At 34.3% G+C, this 16,129-nt stretch overlaps 1 protein-coding gene across 3 annotated transcripts in view; it reads right to left on the reverse strand.

Annotated features, from left to right (window-relative positions):
- Window positions 1-16,129, reverse strand: part of Pias1 (protein inhibitor of activated STAT 1) — a 132,095-nt gene that overhangs the window by 39,339 nt on the left and 76,627 nt on the right. For all 3 annotated transcript variants that reach the window (XM_047538532.1, XM_047538533.1, XM_047538531.1), the window contains exons 3-4: window positions 5,225-5,309; window positions 4,930-4,977 (exon numbers count right to left, since the gene is read on the reverse strand). In XM_047538532.1, the coding sequence (XP_047394488.1) occupies window positions 4,930-4,977; window positions 5,225-5,309 (133 nt within the window). The remainder of the gene's footprint in view (window positions 1-4,929; window positions 4,978-5,224; window positions 5,310-16,129) is intronic.

Raw genomic sequence — 16,129 nt, forward strand, 5'->3', positions numbered from 1 at the left:
GTGACAGCTGGGGATATAGCTCAGTTGGTAGAGTGTTTGCCTTGGAAGCACAAGGCCCTGGGTTCAATCCTCAACACTACACACACTACACACAAACAAAGGCCCTGTGATTGGAAAAGAAAAAAATAATAATAATAACCCTGTGATACTAATCTCTGTCCCTCAAGTAAATTATCTATGATAGTAAAAAGTGTTAATTGACTGTTTAGGTTATCAGTAAGGCCAACAGTAATGTCAACAATTATTAAGTAGTTAAGTTTTCAGGGAGTCAAAAGCTATAAAAAGGTTTTTGTTTTTGATACTGGAATGGAACCCACTGAGCTACACCGCCAGCTTTTTTTATGTTTGATTTAGAGAGAGGGTCTCATTAAGTTGCTTAGGGCCTCGATAAGTTGCTGAGGTTGGCTTTGAACTTATGATCCTTCTGCCTCACCCTCCCGAGTCATTGGGATTACAGGTGTGTGCCAAGCTGGGCTATACAAAGAATCTTGATGAGGGACCTAAGGAATTGGCTCCCCTAGGCCCCCACTCAAGTTCTTTAAAAGTTAATTATAAATAATTGTTGACTATCAGACGGAACAATCACAACTATCACCCTGAAGTTCTCTTCCTGATAACTGTTATTGTTTAAGCATGTTCTAAGGAGTGCTAGCTGTTCAGGTATCAACAGGTGTTAAAAAGAAGGAAAAGCCTCAGTAGTTGAATAAAATTAAGAAATTCTGATTCAAAACAATTGAATTAAACTCATATAATATAGAACTTCTTGGTTTTAAATAGGTTCATGTGCATTACAGATCTCTAAGAAGTATTTCTGAAATCTGTCTACAAAAGGTTTTTTGGTTCTCAGCAGAAAACACTAAAAATGCTATACCTAGGACTAAGGTCCTATCCTTAGGAATAAGTTCTGTCTAGTAAGTCAAAGTATTCATTTATTTCTTAAGAACTGAAGATGTTGAATAATTAACATTTGTGTTATAGCTACATGAATTTAGAATAATATTTCAGGAACTCACAAAAACATTTATATCTAAATTAAATGTATAATCTTTGGGGGAAAACAAGGATAACTATATAATTTGTAAATTGTCACTCTATTCACTCTTATATAGATACAAATTATTTGTTTGCTATTAAAGACATCTATTCATTATTAATTCCTATTCCCGTTATACACCTGAGATTCATTCCACTTTTACAGAATGCTCACAGCACCTCTGTTACATGGTGAGGGGAATCCTATCTCTGAAATCTGAAATATTCATCATTTGCAAACATATTCTCTCTAAACATCTCTGGTGTGAGGTCTTAACCTGCCAGTCATGGAATCTGTGAGTGGGTGTGGTTCACAAAATAAAGAAAGTTTTCTACTTAAATTTTATGAGTACATACATAGGTCCATTTTTGTGGGATGACAATCCATAGCTTCTAACAGATTCTCAAAGGGATTACAGATCATAAAAAAGTTTTAAGAATTACTGATCTATATGATTTTTTAGAAATACACTTAGCAGACAGACATCAAACTCACAGAACCATCTCCAGCAGGACTTTCCATTACGGCTAGATTTTTATACTGCAAAAGTAAAAGGATGCTATGGTTTCCAATTACTTCAAAGCATGGTAAATTTAAAACATGAACCCTGGCTGTCTAAAGCTATAGGAAAATAATAATTTACATGAGTACTTGACTCCTATTCCATGAGGTAAAAAGTGAAATCTAAACCACTCAAACAAACTGAAGGAGAAAAAGATAAAAAGGGAATAATAGCAGAAAGTTTCAGCCAAGCGTGGTGGTGCATACCAGTGAACTTGGAGCCTTAAGCAAGAGGATCACAAATTCAAGGGGAGCCTCCACAACTTAATGAGAGCCTATCTCAAAATAAAAAAATAAAAAGGGCTAGGGATGTGGCTAGTGGTTTAATGCCCCTGGGTTCATTGAAAATAGCCTAGGTATCTAAAAGAGAAAATATTGACCTTAAATCTTTTTTTTAAAGGATTATTCATATATATTTTTTTAATTGTTGATGGACCTTTATTTTATTCATTTATTTATATGTGGTGCTGAGAATTTTGAACCCAGTGCCTTACACATGCTAGGCAAGCAATTCACCACTGTTTAGATAAACATTTATAATGAGAACAAATAGGTATATATTCTGAACTTAAATAATACATTGGTGTTGCTGGCCTAGCCACTGGGGGAGGGGATGAGATGAAGACTATTATATTAAAACACAAAGAATCAAACACACACACACACACACACACACACACACACACACACGGGAGTTTTACTCATCCATAAAGAAAAAATAAAATTATACCATTAGCAGGAAAATGGATGGAACTTGAGAGCATTATATTAAGCGAAATAAGTCAAACTCAGAAGGTCAAGAGTCATATACTGGAAGTTAAAGAAGAAAAGGAAAAAGGGGGGTAAGAAAAGAATGGAGGAACTTTGGATTGTGTAGAGGGAAATGAGGCAGGGAGGAGGTGGGGGAAGGAAATATAGTGGACTGAACAGACTTCATTACCCTGTGTACATGTATGATTACACGAATGGTGTGAATCTACATAGTGTATAGCCATAGAAATGAAAAGTTGTACCCCATTTGTGTATAATGAATCAAAATGCAGTCTGTAAAAAAAAAAAAGAGGTGGGGGCTGGGGATGTGACTCAAAGGTTAAGTGCCCCTGGGTTCAATTCCCAGTAACAACAAGAACAAAAAAAAAGAAGAAGAAGAAGAAGAAAAGAAACAAAACAAAATAAAACGTGGGTTGGATCTCTTAAAAATCAAAGGAAGGTTAGTAGAGAAACCCTTTTCTCTACTAACCCAAAGAGTGGGTGGCAAGAAGGGAGGGGGGAAGTGCTAGGGAATGATACTGGCCAAATTATATTATTATATTATAAATATGTAACAATAAATTCCATTACTATGAACAACTACAATGCACCCAAAAATGTGAAAATAATAAAAATAAAATAAAAGAATAATAGGGGAAAAAGATTCCCTTGTACTCTCTGAATTTGACAGTTGATTTATTTTAGAAAGATGACCTTCTTTCAAAATATGAACCATACTTGTTGCTGCTTTAAAGAAGGTATGTGTATTAATGTAAAATAGTAACTACATCTTTTATTCTAGCACTACAGTTTCAAGCTTTAGTTTGGTCTTAGGATCCTTTCCTCAGGAGAAAGGGAACCTACACTTCAATTATGCAAAACAGATAAAAGAAAGAAAAGGTAGCACTACTTAGTTCCAAGTATGTATGCATTTGGAGTAGAAGGTATTAAGAAGAAAGGGATAAAGCTCCATGCAACAGTTGGAAAAACCACTTTTTTTTTAGTTTTAGATGGACACAATATCTTTTATTTATTTATTTTTATGTTGTGCTGAGGATCGAACCCAATGCCTCACATGTGCTAGGCGAGCACTCTACCCCTGATCATGACCCCAGCCCCTGAAACAACTTTTTTAAAGGATAATGTCACATAAAATATAAAGTAAATGGCTAAGGCAGGTAGTACAGAAGACTGCAGCAATTCCTAAATGATAACGAAGACATCAGAATTTTATACTTTGTTCAGTCTTTATCATAGTCTTCCCTGAGAGAGGATACAGTATACCTTTTATATAGAATCATTTTTGTAAGTGCCTTCCAAAACTAAGATTATCACTAGTCTACTTGGGTAAGGTTCTATCATATATTGCTTTTTATTTTCACATACACCCCCTACCCCATACTGCAGACTGAATCAAGGCAAGTGCTCTACCAGGGAAGTATACCACCAGACCTTTCTAAAAATTTTATTTTGAGACAGGGTCTTGCTAAGTCGCTCAGACTAGTCTTGAATTTGTGATCCTTCTGCCTCAGTTTTCCCCATAGCTGGGATTAAAGGCCTGCAACCACCACACCCGGCTGTCTACTTGTTTTATAGCATAAATTCTAAAAACTTAAAAATAATTTTAAAGCTAATAAGCATAGCATATCCCTTCTCAAATCTTCGACTCAAACCTCTCTTCTGTTTTTCACTGTTTTTAACTTACTATTTTAAAGCCTAGATCAGAGGTTTTCACACTGCTCCATGAAGTGCAGGGTGAGTGTTTACATTAATCTCCTTCCTGACCTACTACTGTATAATTTGTACATTGAACTTAGTATCTGGTTATTGAGACTAAGCTGTTTATCTTCCCCATAATATAGAGAAAATAGCTTGCCAAAGGAAAAAAACATCTCCTCTTCTATGTCCCACTTCAACAAAAACAATGTGGAATATACTGTACACTGACAGTCATTGAATAATTAGAGCAGCATAAAAATGGTTTATACAAATAAGAGAGGGATTAATATAAAAATTTCTTGGCAATTCTAGAATGAAATGATTGATCTTAAAAAAAGGAAACTAAGGGGCAGCTGTGAACTCACAGTGGAAATTTTTCTGTTCACCACTGAAAACTTGAGAGATGCCTCATATGGGTTTTAAATCAAAACACATGCAAATTAATAATTTAAAATCTACAGGACAAACCAGTATTTGGTGTTTGTAAGTTCATGGGATACTGCAAATTCAAGTTCTAGTTTCTTATCTACAATTTTGCCTCTTATGCAGGTAAGACCCTTCCTCTCCTAAGAGTGGATATTTTGAAGAACTGACCACTATAATATTTAAAAATATCATTAGCTAGCTTCTCAATTAGGGTTAACCAAGGTGGAGAAAAGTAGTTAAATATGTAATACACTACTTGCTAAACTAAAATCTAAAATTAGATAAATATTAGGATAACTCTTAAGAAGAGACTGTTTTCCTTACCCAAATATCTATGCCCACTATTTCCAATACTTATTAAAATCAGATAATTTTTTAAATTAATCTTCAGGGGACATAATCTTTTAAACTCTGACTATGTACTGTAGTCAACACTGTACCTTAATTGGACCTGCACTGTGAAGTCACATTTGGTCCCAGAAATATCCCTAAAATAGAATAAGAATTACAGTTATATTCAAAATATGCACAAGAAAGCAGATTCAAAGATACTATTATTCCAGAAAAGTTCTTCAAATTATCAGAGATATAACTATTCTTAAAGTAACAGACTGCAATAATATTTTCAACACTAATTTTTTTGTATGACAACCAACATTAACTTACCCAATAAATTGCTTTTAAAAATCACTTTATCAAAGACCAAACTGCAAGTTATACCTTAAGACAACTTACATGGAACTACTGATTTGCTGTACTTGTTGTGGTGTCAATGCAAATGCAAAACAGGTTTCTCGAAAGCGCTGACTGTTGTCTGATGCTAAAGAAGACAAGAATTATAATTTTAATTATAAGCATCAATGCAAAAGACAATAGCAAAAAACACAGGTCTTTAATTTACTGGAACACATTCTAGAATTTAGATACCAAGATAATTAAAGCACCAAAAAATAAGAAGTAAGCTATTGTAATATAATAAACAGAAAGGTATAAAAACAATTAATGTCAAAAACAATACATTGATTAGAACTCGGAAAATAAGAAAAACTAATAAAAAATGATCATATAAATGTTTGCACCCATAAAGAACATGTATAAAAACATACTGATATTTAATTTACTTAAAATAAGCCCATTTAAAGATTCATGATTCATGAATTATAACAATATTTGTTTTGGGATCTGCCATGGCAAGATGGCATTCAATATTTAAGGCAAATGAAGAGTTTTATCATCTCCTGTTTAACTATATCATACAAGTTTTATACAATAAATATCATATATAGTTTATCCTATTCTTTGATGATGACTTCAAAGTTTGCTTATTATTAACTCAAAAAAAGAAAAGAATTATAACAAGGGAAGGAAAGAGATAAAGAAAGGAAGGGACAGAGGGGCAGAGCAAAGGGAAAGAGAAAACATCAAGCAAATAGGCTGGAGCAGGGACTCTTAAACTATGCTGGCTCTTCCCACTATATGAAAACACAAGGAGAAGGTGTCAGTTTGGGGCCAAGAAGATACCTCTCACCAGACACCCTGATCCTGAACTTCCAGTCTCTAGATCCTGAGAAACAAATTTCTGTTTACAAGTAAAAAATAAAATAAACTATGCTGTGTAATCAACTATAGTTCTATTGGCTTTCCATGTATATACATGTGTGTGTATATACACGTGTACATATATATATGTTCATATATACACATGTATACATATATGCATACATATAAACACCCGCAAACATAGCATGTTCCCTCATCGCTTGGCACAAAGAAGCACTGAAGGACTATTTATTGTTTGAGTAAAAGGAATACAAAAATTTAAGAAATATCAGATTAAACTATTTAAATGGTCCTTTTCCAGGGAAATTTTCTAGAATAAAGAGATCACTAAGTATTATTACCAAGGAGGAGTTCCTGGCCTGTGGCCGCTTAAGATATGCTGGAAAAGCAACTGAAGTTGGCTATTTCAATCTCTTGCTTAAACTGGGTTTGATCCTATTTGCAAGCAGCACTTCCTTTACAACTGCCACCCAAATTGCATTATGTTGTACCTAAAAATCTGTATGTGGTGGCACACACTTGTAATCCTAGGGGCTCAGGAGTCTGAGGCAGGAGGATGGCAAGTTCAAAGACAGTCTCAGCAACTTAGCAAGACCCTGTCTCTAAATAAACATAAAAAGGGGTGGGGATGTAGCTCAGTCGTTAAGCGTCCCTAAATTCAATCCCCAGTACCAAAAAAACAAAACAAAACAACAACAAAGCACAAACCAAAAAATTGTATAAGCTAGGGGCAATGGCACATGCCTGTAATCCCAACAGCTGGGGAGGCTGAGGCAGGAGGATCTTGAGTTTCAAAGCCAGCCTCAGCAAAAGCAAGGGACTGCTAAGCAACTTGGTGAGACTGTGTCTCTAAATAAAATACAAAATAGTATTGGGGATGTAGCTCAGTGATTGAATACCCCAGAGTTCAATTCCTGATACCAACTCCCCCTCCTCACCACACACTCAAAAAAACTACAAAAATATCAATTACAAAACAAATGGAAAGGTGCCCTGATCTAAAATTTCCATCTCAATTTGTTTGTTTTCCCCTTGATACTGAGGCATGAACCCAGGGGCTCTCTACCACTGACCTACATCTCTAGTGCTTTTAAATTTTTATATTTTGAGATAGCGTCTCATTAAATTGCTGAGGTCGACCTTGAACTTGTGGTCCTCCTGCCTCAGCCTCCCTAGTCGCTAGGATTACAGGTGTGTACCCCTGCACCATTATGAGTATCTCTTCAAGCCCAGATTTGTGTTCTGCTTTATGTGCTGAGAAGGCTTTTTCCAAAAGAATCTGTCACCATGAATCAGCTGCTAATCAGAAAAGGTTATCTTAATTGTAAAGTGTCAACCAGGTAATGGCCAATAACTAAGGGTCAGAATGTAGGAAAGAAAACATTTCCCTCTGTCAGCAATGTTACTAGCTCCTTTGCTTTTCTGAGGATATATTTCCAAGAAGATTCTATCCAATAAGCTTAGACTAATTTAAATTTTTGGCTCCATTATAAAACAGTGCTTAAGTAATTTCCCAGTACAAAAATTTACATTCTCTAGGCAAAATTTCAGATTCATTTTAGAATATAGGACTATAGTAAGTTTGTTAAAAACTGACTTAGAAAGAGATTATGGCTAAAATAATGAGAATATTTCTTGTGCCACACATAGAAATCAGGTTTATTACTTAACAGTAAGTCTCATTTCTCTTTACATAAGATTGTAATGCTCATGAGTTTGCTATTATTTATTTAGAAAATTGGTTTTCACACTGTGGTTTTCAGGCTTAATTCCTGCTATAAATGCCAGTAAGAACTTTATAGTTTTGGTTTTAGATAGTTATCTAGAAATCATTCTGGGACTTAGGTCTGTAGCTCAGTGGTAGAATGCTTACACAGCACGTATGATGCCCTGGGATCAATTCTCAGCACTACAAAAATAAAATTAAATACTTTTCTAAAGTGAGTTAGGCTATCATTAACCCTTCCAGAAAAATTCAGACTGAAAAAAAAAAAAAAAAAAGTCACTGAATTTTCGTACTGTAAGTAGTCTTACAAAATCATTCAAAACAACCAACAGTATTTGCAGTGTGCATTACAGAGGATACAAGAGACAGTTCATAGGGATACAGGAAAAAATATCTGTAGAACATTGAAGCATAAAAATGTAAGTGTTACATTCCATTTTACATAAAATCTAATTTACAAAAAACTCTAGAATTTTATGCAAAACTGTAACCTTTTTAAACTTCTATTTTTTCTGTTTTTAACATACATGATATTAGTACAATAGTAATTCCTCTGAACTTCAATTTTGTTCTCTGAAAAGCAGGCTAATATTTTTTCACATATGGCATATGCCTAAGATTTTGCTGAGGGGTACATTTGATCAGTAAGTTTGCAGACCACTGATCTAGAATCCAACCTTCCCTTCAACATTTTAATTTATTCTTCATTAGACATGAGAAGACAGAGGAGGAGTAGCCATTACTTTGTCAGGAAGAAGATGGCTGTTGATGAATAGTTTAATTGAAAGAAAGCTTACAGGGCTGGGGAGATAGCTCAGTCAGTAGAGTGCTTGCCTTGTAAGCACAAGGCCCTGGGTTCGATCCCCAGCACCAAAAAAAAAAAAAAAAAAAGAAAGAAAGAAAGCTTACAGCCAAATAGAGAATAGCAAAATATATTAGAAAGAAAAGAGATTACACAGACCTGGACCACAACCAGTTTGTCACTTATTTGCCATGTGACCTTAAGTACTTACACACTTTGAATCTGTTTCCTCTGATATTTATATAACACAGACACACAGGGTTATTTTGAAGAAAATAAGTAACATATTTAAAACAATCAACAATTTCCTTGTCTGCTCCTTTTTCTACTTATGCCCCTATACTAAATCAAAATATATAGTGTTGTAGCTTCTACCCATTGATGCCATACAGAACTGGCCTAATCTCACTATTCAGTGATAGCCATTCTTCAATATCTAGAGAGCCTTAATGTGCCCCTCCTTTATATCACCTCTCTTCCCACATATTCCAAATGATCACTAGCCTGATCTTCTCTTCTAGACATACCCCTGGTTATTACATGCTTTTTTTTAAAGTGATGGCTAAAACTGAACATACTTTATTATAACCTGTATTATTTGTTCAAAATATAGGATTTCCTTCTGTATTGTCCACCCCCATGGGAGGATTACACTGCCAGTGCAACCAACATTATCCTTCCACTCAAAGAAATGTGAGTGGAAGTGTATAACTTGCAGCAGACCTTTAAAAGCCATCCTGTGTTTTGTCTTTCTTTACCCTCTGCCTTGACCCCAGAGGTAAGAGAACACAGCAAAGCCACAGCCACCTGCAACTATAAGTAATATATAAGTGAGAAACAAACCTTAGTTGTTTGCCTCTGAGATTTCTGGTTGCTTGTAAATGACTGATAAATTATTCCAGATGTGATGTGCACAGAACATTAAGTTTATTAACAGTTACCATCTGGTATTGTTAATCTATCCAACAATCATAAAGAAAAGATATAAGTACCCTTTTTAGGTGATGAATTTGAGGTTCAGAATCGAGTATGGTTATTTTTATGAAACTTGAGACATAACATTTCCGGTTTTTGTTTTGCATTTGCAACGTTGGGATCAAACTCAGGGCCTTGAGCATACTAGGCAAATACTCTACCAGTAAATGACATTCTGAGTCCACAAAGGTGCTTTTCACTTGGCTGTTTTAGATATAAGACAATTAGCAATTTATGCATCTAATCATTGCACCTAAGTCTGGCCAGCAAGGGAGTTGCTACTAATTTAATGGTTGATCAAGGTCCTGGTAGAAGTTCAATTTGCATGTAAAATTTTTTCATGTCTGTTTTTGTTGAACATTCTTATTTTATTATCCAGTCTTGTTGCATATCTACATATATGTTGCATAAGGGTATCATATATAAGAATATTAAAATCCTTGGAAATTTGCAACAAATATTTTCCCCAGTCTACATTTTTTTCATTTTGGCTATACTTTTGGATGATATAAAAGTCAAATTTTTATGTAGTCTATGTACTCTGTTGACCATCTTTTTAAATTTTTTTCTAATTCTAAGCTTATTTCTTATATTCAATCAGCACACAATTAAAATCTTTGTCTTTATGTAATTATTTAATCCATCCAGAACTTATTTTAGTATATATTTTAAAAACCTAAATGTTACTCCAAATTAGAGTTATATTAACACCATTTTGAAATAACCCTCTCTTCCCTATGGATACGTGTACTTCTTTGATTATATACTAAATCTCTATTACCAACAGGTTTCATTTCTGGGTTATTCTCCCACTGATCATTTTCTCCTGGGGTTAGTACAACTGTTTGTTATAAATTCATTATGTTTTAATCTCTTATCATTAGATTCCTAAATATTCATTCCATTTTTTTCCCCAGAGCTTTACCATGGAGTTTAGACATATATTTAGGTGAATTTTCAAATGCCATGATTTTTAAAGCCTAATGGTATTTTAAGTAGAATTACAATAAACCTATGAATTATTTTCAGAACTGATATCTTCACATCATTAATCTTTCCTGTCTTGGAGTATTGTACCTGTGTCCATTTATTCATATTCTCAAGGATTATTTCCATCATACAGATTAGTTACAGAGTCCCCATTAATATCATTCTTAGCAAAAAATATAACAGGAAAAAGAATTCATATAATGGAATACTCTGTAATCAAAAAAGACTCAAGATAATTTATATGTATTGAATGGGAATGACCTCTTCAAAGCACATCATTAAAGGGGCAAAGACAAGATAAAGAACACCTGTCACCTTTTGTATGAGAGAAAAAATAAGAATATGTAAAGCTATTGGCATTTTTGAGAAAAATGAAAGCAAGGAGGACAAAAGAAAAATTAATTAAAAATGGTAACCTATGGGAGGCAGGGAATGGGATAGGGCATACGGAGAAAAGTGAGAGTTTGCAGTACTGTGGATTGAACAGGACTTTATGATACTGGGATGGCACTCTTACCACTGAGCTCTAACCCCAGACCTTGAACATAAATTTTAACATGGTTTTATAGTTAATTTTTACTTTTAAATCAAACTCAAAAGATAAAATTAAGAAAAAATGAGTATCTCTACCATCTTAAACATTTGATATTTTTAAATAGAATCTCATTTTGGTTGTTATTCAAAGTGCTTTATTATATATTACTGACTTTGTTTTTCTAAGTTCTTGACTCAAATTGAACTTAAAATGACACTTTTAAGTTTTATATAGCTAATTCCTTAGGATTTGTAGATAAGCCAGTCTTCCCTTAACTACAAGGAAGGAAAACTCTAACATTTATACCTTTATTTCTGATTCACATAAACTAGAATTTTAAAAAGAATGTTTATAGGCATAGTTTTCTAGACATACTTGTTTTGTCCTAAAGTTTGATGTATCTTTAAATACTGCAGTTCTTAAAAATCACCTGAAAAACTGCTTTAAAATATGCACACCTGCAAATTAATTCCCAATGAGAATGTTTCTAAAGCACATCCACTATTAAGACCATACCTAGGGCTGGGATAGAGCTCAGTGGTAGAAAGCATGTTTCTATTTAAATCCCAGAAATCTAATGCATTCTCAAAGAGTGAGACTTCAGAGTCTCACCTCAGTTCCATAATTTAATTTATGGAACCATAATTTTTCCCATAATTAAGGTCAAGCTGTGAGACCTCTCCATTCTTCAGTTTCTTCTATAATGCCACTTAGAATTACCTGAAGAATATTTTGATGATAAAACAGTAACACGTAACAATGTGTACCCAATAAGCACTCAATAAATGTTAGCTATTAATAAATCTAGTGAATTATTAGATTTTCCAATACCAAACCACTTAGAATTTCTGAGAAAAAACTTATTCCTTCGACATTCTGATAAATTCTATTCATTTTAAAGAACAGAACTATAAAGTGAAACTGAATGATAGGGAGAAGGGGTGTGTGTGTGTGTGTGTGTGTGTGTGTGTGTGTGTTTGTGTGTGTGTGTGTGAGAGAGAGAGAGAGAGAGAGAGGAAGAGAGGGAGAGTGTGTGAGAGAGAATGTGTGTGTAATGCTACATTACCTGCTCCTGAAAAAAAATTTTAAAGAATTTATCAGTAAATGTATCAAACCAGAATAGTTCTTTACTAACAGTCTCAAGTTATTTAACAGTATATTCACTTTTTTATAGCACTTATATAACACTGTATGTAGAAAAAAAGCCTGGAATTTGGAAACTTCATGAGGGTTCTGAAATATATTAACACAAAATTGTGCTAATATTTCTTACACACACACACACACACACACACACACACACATATATATACATATTCCTTCTATATGATTTATATCCACTTTTGGGGGGTTATCTGAGGCTGGGGAGTGGGGGAAAGACTGGGAGAGACTGATCAATGAGTAATGAGTTACAGTTAGGAGTAAAAAGTTCTGGTGTATTATTGCAGTGAGGTGACTAAATGACAGTGGTGTACTATATATTTCAAAAAGTCAGAGGCTAAGGCAGAACAATCACAAATTCAAAGCCAGTCTCAAAAACTTAGCAACACCCTATCTCAAAAGGTGTGGGGCAGAGATATGTGGCTCAGGGGTAAAACATCCCTGGTTTCAATCCGGGTACCAAAAAACGAGAAGGATGGTGGGGGTGGTAACCAGGGATTGAACCTAGGGGCACTTTATTAGTGAGCCACATCCTCCTTTTAATTGAGACAGGTTCTCGCTAAGATGCTTGGAGCCTCCCTAATTTACCAAGGCCAGCCTAGAATTTGTGGTCCTCCTGCTTCAGCCACTCAAGTCGCTAGGATTTACAGGCATGTGCCACCAAACCTGGCTTGAATGTTAAATCAAGGAAATGATAAATCTCAGGAAAAAGCTATGTTAAGCCTGATTTTACCATTATACATTAAAAATCAAAATATGTACATTCTATAAATATGTATAATTTTGTTTTTATGTATCAGTTAAAAATAAATTTAGTTTAAAATTTTAAAAGACTGAATTTTGAGAATATCTTTTTATTTCAACACACAAAATTCTTTTAATCCACCTTTATGACTGCAAAGTGTCTACTATATATATAGAACTTTAAAATATTTTTTACTTTTATGTTTCTTATATTCTTCCTGTTTCCATTTTTATTAAATTTAAAACTCAATTCTGGTTCTTCACCTTCTTTTAAATGATAAAGCACATAGCACACTTCTTTTTTTTCATATGCAATGCCTTGTTTTCACCATCTAGCCTTTTAACTTCATGCTTTGAATCTTTTAACACAGAGCAATAACTTCAAAAGTTTTTTTGCTGTTTTGAACTTCATAGTAAAGCATATATAGTTCTATCAATATTTTAGACAACTGGGAAAAATCATATTCTCTAAATATTTATAATACATAAAATTCAACAATATTATATACTCAAAGTTTTTGGTCTGTTTTCACCATTGGTTAATGTTATTCATTCTTGCATTTAGTTTTCTGAGAGAAAAAATTATTTGTATTTTAGATTTCCATTATTGATCTTTCTTATCTAATTATACTTTTTGTACATTCTGGGACTTTTTCTAGTTTGTCCTCTATGCCAATGATTGTCTACATTATCTATTTTCCATGTTCTACAGAGATTTAATTTTAGATACTATTTTTTTTCTTTTTTACTGGTGCATTATAATAATAATGAGTTTACTGTAATATATCTGTATACATATACAACATAACAAAAACTGGCCAGTTTTGTTCCCAGTATCACCTCTTCCCTCTCCGTAGTCCTTTTCTTCTACTCTATTGGTCCCCTTCAATTTTCATGAGATCTATCCCTGCCCTCCTACACACAGACACACACAGAGACACAAACACACACACAAGCGCGCACGCATTTTTCTTTCATTTTTCTCTAGCTTCCACACAGGAGAGAAAATTTGTGATGCTCTGAGTTTGGCTTATTTTGCTTAACATAATGCTCTCATTTCCCTGCAAATGACGATTACATTCTTCTTTATGCTGAATAAGCTCCACTGTGTATACATACCACATTTTCTTTATCCAGTCATCTGCTGGTGGACACCGAGACTGGTTCCATAATTTGGCTATTGTGAAATATACTGCTATAAACATGGGTATGCATGTATGACTACAGTGCACTGGCTTTCTTTTTTCTTTCTTTCTCTTTCTTTTTTTTTCCCCTTGGTTCCAGGGATTGATCCCAGGGGATGCTTAACCACTGAGCAACATCTCCAGACCTTTGTAAAAAGATTTTATTTAGATCCAGGCACGGTGGCACACGCCTGTAATCTCAGTAGCTCCAGAAGCTGAGGAAGGAGGATCAAGTTCAAAAGCCAGCCTCAGTAATGGCGAGGTGCTAAGCAACTCAGTGAGACTCTCTCTCTAAATAAAAAATACAAAATAGGGCTGAAGATGTGGCTCAGTGGTTGAATGCCCCTGAGTTCAACTCCTGGTACCCCTCCCACTGTCGCAAAAAAAAAAAAAAAAAAAACCTAACAGAAGTGGACTTATTTATTATTATTTGTACTCTTGATGGCTTTGGCTACTTATGTTCTTGTATGTTGGAATACAAACAGGATCAGACCCTTGGGAGAAATTCTCAATTCCTAACAATCTTAAATGTGGAATGTTTTAATGGGTGAAAATATTACTTTTAGAATCTGTCGCCTTTTCTCAGTTGTTCTGAAAGTTTTTTCCAGGTCAAGATTCTCAAATCTGGGTATATATTAGAATAACCTGGAGAACAAAAGGAAACAAATAAAATACCAGTCTACACATTAAATTACAATCAATACTACTAATTACAAGATTCAGGAGTTTCTTTAAAACTTTCCAAGTGATTTTAAATGTGCAGCATAGTTGAGAAATCCCATTCTGTACTGGTAAGTTGAACTGCCTAACAATTCTTAAAAGGGGTTAAAACTGCTGGCATGGCACATATATGTACTTATGCTCTCTCCCAAATTCAAGTAAAGGTTAACAAAGGGTTTTGTTTGTTTGCTAGTTTGGGCTTTAGGTTTGAAAAGAACAACCCAAGCAGGATAGGGCAAAAAGGGACAAGACAGCAATAAAAGTGTAGGAAGTGGACAGTGGTATACGAGTGTTTAAAAAAATGACCAAGGAAAAACTTATTCTAAACCAGCAGTGAAGCTGAGTGAATAGGAAAACCAGCCCAATGTACAACAAAAAATACCTGGAGAAGTAGAACTAAAAGGAAGACAGCTAAAATAAGAAATCTTAATCTATGAAGTAAACAGATCCCCAGGTCCCTTTCGGGCAGCTGGAAAATTGCCCCTCCTTCATCCTGCAAGTCTGTTCCAAATGCACAAAAAGGAAACTCAAAATTATAAATAGGTCCATGGACTCTGGTAGTATATTCGGGTTAAAAAAAAAAAAAGAAGCACCAGGGGTACAGCTCAGATACTTGCCCTCAATCCAATTCCCAACACTACAAAACAACCATACTGGACAAACAAAAACATGCCAACATGACCAATATAAGAGGGGGAACCCTGTAATGTGAAATAATAGAGACCAAAATAACAATAAGATGCGTGTGGGGGAGGAATTTGGGAGAAGACAGATTATTCAGGGAATATAAAAACTTCCAAAAACTCTAAAAAAGCTACCATTAATATCTACAGTAATAACAGAAGAGTTTGCAAGCTACTATTAATATCTACAGTAATAACAGAATAGTCTGCAACTGAAACAATTACCCTGGCATTGCTAAAAAAGAAATATCTAGAGTGCCAAATATAGAAACACACACACAAAAAAAAGATTTTGGAGAATAAAAATATGGTAACAGAAACAAAAGTTCCAAAGAAAGGCTTGAAAATAAATTTGAGGAACTTTCTCAGAAAGTAAAGCAAAAAGACAAGGAGTAAGAAAATACATAAAATTAGAGATTTATTCTGAGAATAGAAATTCCAAGGGAAAAGAATAGAGAAACTAAGGGAAAGAAAAGCAAAATAATTTGACAAAACTTCCTAAGCATAAAGAACAAGGTTCTAGATTATCATTATATTCCCAGTACAATGTCTGAAATGAA

This window comes from Sciurus carolinensis, chromosome 2, assembly GCF_902686445.1.
Source record: "Sciurus carolinensis chromosome 2, mSciCar1.2, whole genome shotgun sequence".
In the NCBI taxonomy this organism is placed as follows: Eukaryota; Metazoa; Chordata; class Mammalia; order Rodentia; family Sciuridae; genus Sciurus; species Sciurus carolinensis.